The 9,676-nt window shown below is 37.6% G+C and overlaps 1 protein-coding gene across 2 annotated transcripts in view; it reads left to right on the top strand.

Annotated features, from left to right (window-relative positions):
• The window catches only part of Txnl1 (thioredoxin like 1), a 24,534-nt gene extending 19,833 nt beyond the window's left edge, over positions 1-4,701 (top strand). The window contains exons 8-9 of one of the 2 annotated variants that reach the window (XM_029547134.1): positions 3,094-3,136; positions 4,469-4,623. In XM_029547134.1, the coding sequence (XP_029402994.1) occupies positions 3,094-3,132 (39 nt within the window). In that variant the 3' untranslated portion in view covers positions 3,133-3,136; positions 4,469-4,623. Of the gene's footprint in view, positions 1-3,093; positions 3,137-4,468 lie in introns of both variants that reach the window. The other variant, XM_021214430.2, reaches the window with a different exon arrangement.
• The last annotated feature ends 4,975 nt before the right edge of the window (positions 4,702-9,676 follow it).

The following is a 9,676-nucleotide window of genomic DNA, read 5'->3' as shown; positions in this document are numbered from 1 at the left end:
TATATGAGTACACTATCACTATCTTCAGACAAATCAGAAGAGGGCATCAGATTCCATTACAAATGGTTGTGAGCCACCATGTAGTTGCTGGGAATTGAACTCAGGACCTGGAAGAGCAGTCAGTGCTCTTAACCACTGAGCCATCTCTCCAGTCCTAGTTACTCCATGTTGCATATTTACATCTGAAGATTTAGTGTAGGAACCATGGATGAGAGAGAACATGCAGCATAGCATTTGCCTTTCTAGATCTTTCTAGATCTGGGCTACTCTTTTCTAGGTCCATCCACTTACCTGAAGATTTGGATGAGGTAGGGTGATTGCTGCAAGTGTGAGGCCTTAACAAGAAAAGACTAATGTGGGAATAAAAACCCTTATAATTAGTAAATGTATTATACATTAACAGTAATATTTTTAATAAAAAGCACATTTTTTTTTCAGGGCCTGGAAACATAGTTTACTGATTAAAAGCACTTGTTCTCACAGAGAACCTGGGTTTGATTTGGTGGCTCACAGCAGTTTGGAACTCTGGTTTCAGAGGATCAAAACTCCTTTTCTGATCTCTGTGGACACCAGGCATGCTTGTCATCCACACATAGACATGTAGGCAAAATGCTTATTCACATAAAATAAAATTTACAAAGTTCTAAATGGCCCACCTTTTCCAATAGAAAAACCACTTTAATAAGAGTAATACTGCTTTATATTTTTATTAATTATTCACTAGCCTGAGTTCTCATGATAGTATTGGTTTCTATACTCAGCCTGTTATGTTATAGTATGTGCCATTTATGCTGTATTTAAAAAGAATGAGAATTTAAAATAACATAACTGTAGTATTATTCTGAAGACAGTTTTGATTTCACAGACTTCCTCAGAGAGCAGTTTCATAATCCCTAGCAGTAGTGTTAGAACTGCTATAAGGATTTAAAAACAGGACTCGGAACCCTTTGATTTCAAAATCGAAGTTTTAATTGGTTGGATGCCTTCTTAGGTGTATTAAAAATATTAGTATTACATTGCTTTTGTAATTGCTTCTGGGTGAGATTTATTTTGCTTGCAGTCACTATTTTTTTAAAGAGTTTTTTTTTTTTTTTTTTAAATGTAAGAAACAGTATCTTCAATATAGAAAAATTTAAGAGGATTTATATGAGATTGGCTTATTTGGACCTTTTATAGAATTCCTTATTAAAAACTCAGTGAGCTCTGGATTCCAGTAAAGGGGATAGTAATGTATTTGACTTTTCTGCTTCTGTCTTACCATGCCACAGCAACCATATTGCCTGTTTATAACAAGACTTCATTCTTATGCAGCAGTAGAAACATAACAGTTAAAGTATAGCCATATATTTTCAGCACAGTAATGTCTTCTTCTTTCTAACCATCTTAGGAGAGTAGGAGAAAAGTGTGGCTAAAGGGAGCCTTGATCTGTTTGGAATGTAAAATTTGGATAGAGGGAGTACAGTGATTAGGTGCCCTGGATAGAATGGAAACACTGAAACGCAGGCATGAACATACAAAGATGCAGAAGTCTGTTCAGTGACAAGGAAGACTGCACTGATCTTCCTTTACAGTGTAGGTGACCTGATATTAAAAGGATCTATGTTGTAATTTTTGAATTTTCAAAATATATTTGGTGTGTATCTTATATTAAGCGAAGATAGATTTGATAAAGGTTTAATGGATCATGAAGTAGCAAGTCTTAAGTATTTTCAGTGTACTTCTGTTCTTCTGTCATGTGAGTGTTTTGTGGATGATTTTAGTTTTCAGCATGTCACTGACCTCCCCCTTATGTCACTAAGTTGACAGAAGCTAAGGTAATACTGATAAATCTTGGCTGGGGATAGTTACCTTAGAAGCCGCTGCATGTTGTCCCAGCTTTATAAATTCCCCTTAGATCTGCTAGAGTAGAACACACCTTCTGTTTGTCTGTTTTGGCCTCAAAGGTGCCATGCATACTTTGGCTATTTGCTGTAAATGCTTTCTTGGTGGTATAAAAAGCTTGCAGTTTTGAGTGGATATTTTCTTTGCTAAAATGGGCTTTCTACATAGATTGCTTTATATTAAAATGCAAGTGTGCAAGCGTGAGAAAATTGGGAGCTTTTGCTTCTTAGGGAACAAGGCGCATGTGAAAAGTAGACCACGTTTTATCACTTTTTATAAAAATAGACTTTTCTAAACTGGCTATTTACCACATACGCTATTTTTATAACACTTCTATTTGTTTATTTTTCAGCTTTTTTAATACAGCTCAGTGAACTAAAAGCAGAAGAATTTTTAATGAAGTAATATACAGATAAACTCTGTCTCCCTGTCCCCTTGCTTCATTGCTCGTCTCTCACCCACTGCTCTCACTCTCCCCACTTCTCAGTTGTCCTCCGAGATCTCTTCAGCTTCAGCCTCCGTCCGGATCAGCTTCTTGTTACCTAGACTGCCTCAGCCATCTCTTCCTTCAGACCCACCCTCAGGACTCAGTTGGCCCTTTAGTTTGCTTGCAATTGTACCTTAATTTTCTTACCCACACTATGTTGCTCACAAGGCAGTTTTGTTTTTTTAACCTACTGCTGTTTTGTTCAATATTTTGAGAAATAGTTTTGAGGTAAAACTTAAATGTTACAAATGCTTTTAAATTTAATTAGTTGAGTAATATTTTCATCCATTTTAAAGTTTTATATTTTAGCAACAGGAGAATTGTTTTGGAAAGTACAAGTTTTTCTTTTTTCTCTTTTCGTTTCTTTATTTTTTGTTTGTTTTTGTTTTTAACTAGAGTTAGTGTTACATACTTCTTAGGTTTTAGTTGCAAGTTGTGAGTTTTCATATTGGAACGATATCCTCAAAATCTTTTTGTGGTGTATCCTCTCATGCTGAACTCAAGGCCAGTTGAAGGACATATGGACTAAACAAAAGGCTGGGTTAAAACACTAATGCAGAAGACCAGTGGATTCTTTACTGAATGAAAGCTTTTAACATCTAATTTTGATGTACCTAGACTTTGATTTGTCTGGGGTGTAATATAAAGAATTAAGACAGAATGAAAGAGCGTTATGTTTGGGGTAAGAGTCCGCATGGAGTGCTGAATTTCTTCTTTTTTTACAGAGAATACATATTGGCAAGTTGAGAGTTGTCAGCCTGTGAAACAGTATGCAGACTTGCATCTTCTACTGTATCACATCCTCTAAAATTTTGTTTTATGATTAATTGTTTTCTTTTGCTTAATCTAATAGCTCCATGTTTTGCATTTCCTAAGTAATACAGTGATTAGTAATTTTGTGTTGTGTGTCAGCTAAAATTCATTCATGGCATAGGCAGTCCCATCTCCCCTGCATTCTGGTGCACTTTAAAGCCCGTTTTCCTTACTCTTGTCCACTCTTCTGTTTTCTGGTGCTATTGTCCTTTTGACTTCTGAGCTATTCTACTATAGTTTGCATGGACTAAAGAGGAATTTCTTTAAAAGCTGTCCCTGACTCAAGTGAAAAACAAACTACACAAAAACTCAGAAACATCTTTTTGTGGTTAATAATTCTCAGTGGAGGGTGTTTCTAAGTCTGTTCTCATGAATGACATTGACCCAGCTATTTTCTATTTCACACATGTATTAATGACCTGTGAACACTACTATTAAGAACAGAATCACTTTAAAATAAGAAACTTATTAACAATAGACATGTAGTTTATTATAAAGGGGATTTCTTTTGAGACATTTATGCTGTGAGAATATATTACTTAATGACAAACTCTTTAGATAAAGTTACTCTAGAACACAGAACCAACAGAGAACCTGGTTTCATGACTTAACTGGTAGACACCAGATCTGTCTTGTGTTTTTTTTTTTTTGGGGGGGGGGTGCTGTGGCATTTATAGGAACTAAGGTATTTTTATAGACCTCCAGGACTAGATTTTTTTTTAAATCTCTCAGATGCAAGCTTTAGTTTTTAAATTTCTTATAGACCATTTCTAGCAACCAGGGTTTTTTTTTTTTTTTCTTTTTAAAGCTAGAAAAGAACTCATCATTCTTGATCTGCTTTCATATTGAAGGAGATGTTTAGAAGACTTGAATTTAGTGTATCGTTTTAAATACATTGACATTTAACAATTGTAATCGACATTAGATTTCTAATCGCCTAAAACTAGTACATTAAGAATGTTTTACTCATGTAGCATCATCTTTTCTTTTCTTTTTTATTAACTTCTTTAAACTGTCAACCTGGCTTGGAAAAGTTAAATTTCTTCTTAAGACAGAATGGGAAACCAAAAGTAGCTTGCATGTGTTTAATTCCTTGTGATTTAGGGGAGGGGGTGTGACAGTTTGCTGCCATAATAAAAGCACATTGCATGCGGAAAAGATTCGAGGTTAAAAAGTAATACCAGGACAAAAGGACTAAAGTCTTAAAATTGTTATGCTAGTATTTTTTTTTAAATCATATTTCTGAATCATTAAATTATACATATTTTTTTATTTTATTTTTTCTAGGTGGTTGGCAAAAAAGGGGAAAGCCATTAGGGTACAAAGACACTGGAAGACTTACTGCAGTCAGACTTGCAGCTCCTGGATAATTGCTTGATTCTCTTTGGAAACTGTTAATCCTTTATTTGTTGCCAGTACCAATAAATCATTGCTTTTGTTCACATGGCATCACTAGTGTTTCTAGTGTAATCTCGATACACACAGTTGTAAATAAAAGTCACTACTTTTGCCAAGCTTAAGTCTTCGTCATTCTATATAAATGCATTCTCTCTCTTTGTATTTGAAAATTGGCTTACTTTTTTGTTTTAGAAGAGTTGTGTCTAGAATCACACTGACTGAAAGTTAGTCTATCTCTAGAGGAACAGAACGCTACAGGGTTAGGAGTCTTTTGATAAGGATTTGAAACATCCATATATGTGGAATGTTTTGATGCATGGATTTGGAATGGTTAACCAAGTTCAAGTACATTCTGACTTATCAAAAGACATTGGGTATTTAGGCTTTATAAATTTATTCAAATTATAAACACCCAGTATTCTTACCTATCATTGGTAGTTAAAAGATTTACAAATGTTTTGTTTTTCGGTTAGCTTCACCATTGATATACTTGTGTGCCTGCCTTCCAAATAGTGGAATTGTAGGCATGTACCACTAAACCTGGTCTCATGCCAAGATTTTAACTCTCTGCATAAACCTAAACATTAGAGTCAGCTATTTCCTTTAATAATACAGGTATTAATCCTGAATTCAGAAAAATTGGAAAATTGTAATACAATGAACTTATGGAAAATTAGAATTAGGATTAAATCTATCTAAATTCACCAAAACATTCACTCTATATAGATAGAGAACATGATTTAAGGCTTAAAATGAGTTGTCCCAACTGTTGGTTTGAAAGATCTTTCACAAAAGACTGGCTAAGCAAATATTTGTTCTTCTATGTCTTTTAAACACTTAATATTGGCAAATTTAATGTTTAAATACTTTGTTTTATGTGTATGTGTGTTTGGCCTCCATGTATGTGTATTCATGTGAGTTAGTGTGGTGCCCAGTGGAGGCAAGAAGAGCCTCAGAGCCCCTAGAAAGGGGTGACAGCTGGTTGGGAACTGCCATGTGGGTGATGGGAACTGAGCCCAGACCTCTACAGGACTGCTGCTCCATCCCCATACATTAATCTTGTAATTCATTATTTTAAAGGCATAATAAGACTAATAACTTGTAATTCAGAATGTTAATACATTTGAGGGCACTCTTACCTAGAAATAGTGCAGAGGTTTGCCTTTGGGTACTAATGTATTTATACGTAATTATAAAAAAAACTATGGATGTTGTTGAAGTAGTGTTGAAATAGTCCTTTTCTGAAACTTGTGTCATTAAGTAATGTTCAGTTCATTTGTATGTGAGCACAGTATCTGGTCTGTGATAATGTCTGTATTTTATGTATTTCACAGTTTGTTGACTTAAAGTGAAAGGAAGACAAAAGAGCAAAAGTTTATAATACTTGTAAACCATCCCGAAGTTGTTCATCTCACCTGAAATGGAGAATAAGATCAACATGAAAAGTTGTAGTTTCTACTTACCCTTTTTGGGGTAATCATTAAAGTGCCTCATCTTGGGTGTAAATGGTTTCATCCTATTTGACTTCTTGAAAATGGTTTCATCCTATTTGACTTCTTGAAAAACCAAGTAAAAGTCGTTTCACATTTGGCAAAGGACCAGACATCAGACCTTTTGTCGTTCATATGACTTCTGTAACTTTGTTGCAACATACAAACATTCCATCTTTCAAGTAGCTAGTGAGAAGCTTATGCGTCACAAGTTTTATTTAAAAAACCCAAATATTCATAATTGAAATGTAAAACATCAAGCTAAAATGCTATTTTCTGTTAAACTAAAATAGTTAATATATAAATATATATTTATAAATACAAATCAGTATATTTACATGTAACAATTTTCCTGAAAAGAACATGAATATGTAGCCTTGGCTGTTTAATCATTAGCCATCCATTAATGTTTTCTAGAAAATTAATATTTATTTTGTCAGCCATAGCAAAAACCAAGAATCTGTATGTATCTCGCATTTCACATCAGGTTGCCTAGTTGAGACATACAGTGAGATGCTTTGTCAGCAGAAACAAAGTATTCCTATAGGAAGGCTTTTCAGAGAAAGCCGAGCAATAAGACTGCACTAGTTACTTCACTCAGGTGTCCCTCTTGGTCCTTTATAAACGTATTTTGGCTATCTGCTGCCAAGTACCAAACTGCCCCCTCTCGGTACATGAATGTATTGGATGGAGGTAGTCACTTAGCCTTCTGCCAACCATATTTCTAAATGATTAAAGATGTGTAAGATGTAGTGTTCATAGTTTGTGCTATTAGTGTACATTTAATACCAGCATTTATGGTTGTTAGTATGAAATTGAGAGTCTTGGGACCATGATGTCAGCAATGAGATACAGTGTATGTGACAGGGAGTTGCACCCCTGTCAGATCTTAACAATATGGTCACCCGTACAAGACTTGCACAATGACACCATCAGCTGACATGCCAAAATGGCTTGAGGATATCTTACAAGGCCAAATCTCTAAAAGAAATTTCCGAGTATAACCCAGGGAAAAGTCTCTTGTTTGGTTTTCCAGGCCCACGTGGTCAGCCCTAAATACATATGGGCAATACTAAATGGACTTGACAGGTTATATATGTGCATATGTGTATATATTTTCTATTGCTGTGACTCCCTGACCAAGGAGCGTTCTTTGGGGAGCATGGCAGCAGCAAGCAGGTGTGGTCCTGGGGTGGTAGCTGAATGCTTGCTTGCAATCTGATCCACAACTAGAAGGCAAAGAGCCAGATGGGGATGGTGTGGGCCTTTGAGATCGCAGCAGGAGAGAGAGCCAGATGGGGATGGTGTGGGCCTTTGAGATCGCAGCAGGAAGGAGAGGGGTTATGTTACTTTAATTACATTTAAAAATAAAAGATTGCTGATATGTATCTTCTTTGAATCAATACCAGTACCCTGGTTTCTTTTATTACACCAAAGACAATTTTTGTCTATAGTTTCTTAAGTAGCGTTTATATATGAAAATATTATTTGTCTACTCACCTCATTTGATTATCATGTTTGAGAAATATTGATACAGGGGAAATTGGAATTTCTTCCTAAAATTTTTAGTCTCATTAATAAAGTACATTTTAATATATGTTTGTTTGTTTATTTATTTGAGACAAAGTCTCATTGTGAAGGGCTATCCTGGAACTTACTATGTAGATCAGGCTGGCCTTACAAAAGATTTTCCTACCTTTCTGCCTCCCTAGTGCTGGGATTAAAGGCCTGAGCCACTACACCTGGCATAAGATATATTTTGTAAAGGGAGCAAGGGGTAGTTTGTTATGGAGATTTGGGGGCGGGATGATTATTGCTCTGGAACACAGATTTAAATTACCTCAAATTCTGTTTCATTGTGGGAACTTTTTTTGTTTCATGAAATTTTAACAGTTTTGCAGAACACAAGGTCATAAATTATGGCAAGTTTAAAGTACATTGGTGGTTTCATTAATAAAAGAATTTAGAATGGGCTCAAATGTACGCTAGGGACACTTTAATTAGAATTTAGATGAAAAACTGGCCTAGGGCAGGGAGCTTCATTAGCTACCTAGAGATCAGAGGAGGAGGGAAAAGCTGAGTCAGATGTGTAGATGAGTAGCTACTGGGGAGGGAGGCTTTAGAGAAAGATGCCCAAAATGTTTGGGTCACCTGAAGTATTGGGCATACGTAGGATACAGAAAGAAGAGGCGTTTTCTGAATAATTCCGAAAAGCAGGCTCCCGGGGCAAGCTTCAGTACTGCTGCACAATAGGTGATTGCATTTGTTCCTCATCTGGAGAGCCTTTTAGTCCTTTCCTGGCCCCCATAGGCTCCTATATTTGAATGCTTCCTAGTTGTGGACTATTTGGGAAGGATCATGAGGCGTGGCCTTATTGGAGGAAGTATGTCACTGGGGGTGGGCTTTCAAAGGCTCTTGCCGGGCTAGTCTCTGCCTCCTGCTTATAGGTCAGATAGTTCTTAGCTCCTGCTCCAGTACCATGACTGCCTGCTGCTGTGTTCCTCATAGTGATGAACTCTCCGAAACTGAGCAAGTCCCCAGTTAACTGATTTCTTTTGTAATTTGCCTTGGTCGTGGTATCTCTTGACAGCAATAGAAAAGACACCAGTGCCATGTGACAGCACTGGTACACAGCACTGGCGCATTAAGGCATTTCTGTGCTTTGTAGTGGGGAAGCTGGGCCCTGGCAAATGCTGACAAAGGCACATGGATAGCATCTCTGAAACATATGTGTCACATAGTGCATCACGAAGCAGCACTACATGGCAGATAAGTGAACAGGAGTCCATGCAGCGGGGCTGATACATAGCAAGAATAGGAACAGGCTTGCACATGCCTCTATGTAGCAACACGGATATATGGCTGGCATGTGAATATGTGCCCATGCCATCACAGTGGTGCCAGGATGTAGCAGTCATGCTGTAGCATGGTTCTGTGGTGCTGGGTCATGACAGACACTCAAACGTGCATGCCTGCACCTTCATTTAGCTGGACATGGAAGGTATGTGAACGGACATGCCCGTTTGGTGACTCTGTCACATAGCAAGCACTGAGATAGACCTACCTATCCTCACTGCTACCTGCTTGTGTTGGGACGTGGCAAGCATGAAAATGGTACTCAGGCTGCCAATTGGTGATGCTGCCACACAGCCGGCATGCAAACAGGCATGCCTATGGTAGTGCGGAACATGGTATCCAAATACCACCATGTGATAGTACTTAGACATGACAAATGCATGAGCAGGTGTCCCTGAGCTGCCCTTAGCACCTGGCAGGGGAGCAAACAGGTGTGCTTATGCCAACTGGTGGCAGGTCTGGCACAGAACAGGATTTTAAAAAGGAGAGAGCTAGCACTATCATGCAGTGGCATTGGGAGACTGCATAGACATTAGCAGGTGTACTGCAAAACCATGTGCTTTGTGTCCCTGCTGACAGGCCTGCCTATGCCTTAGTGCTAGAACACTGGGTACAAAAGCATGTATACTGTGTACCAGGTAGAGGTGCTGAGATGCAGCAGGTACTAAGATGCACGCACAGGTCACCATGTGAGAGTCCTAGGACACAAACAGGCATGCCCACAATGCTACTTGGTGAGCTTGGCAGCCTT

Source organism: Mus pahari, chromosome 15 (genome assembly GCF_900095145.1).
Source record: "Mus pahari chromosome 15, PAHARI_EIJ_v1.1, whole genome shotgun sequence".
Lineage (NCBI taxonomy): Eukaryota > Metazoa > Chordata > Mammalia > Rodentia > Muridae > Mus > Mus pahari.
This window is presented reverse-complemented; position numbering and strand designations above follow the sequence as displayed.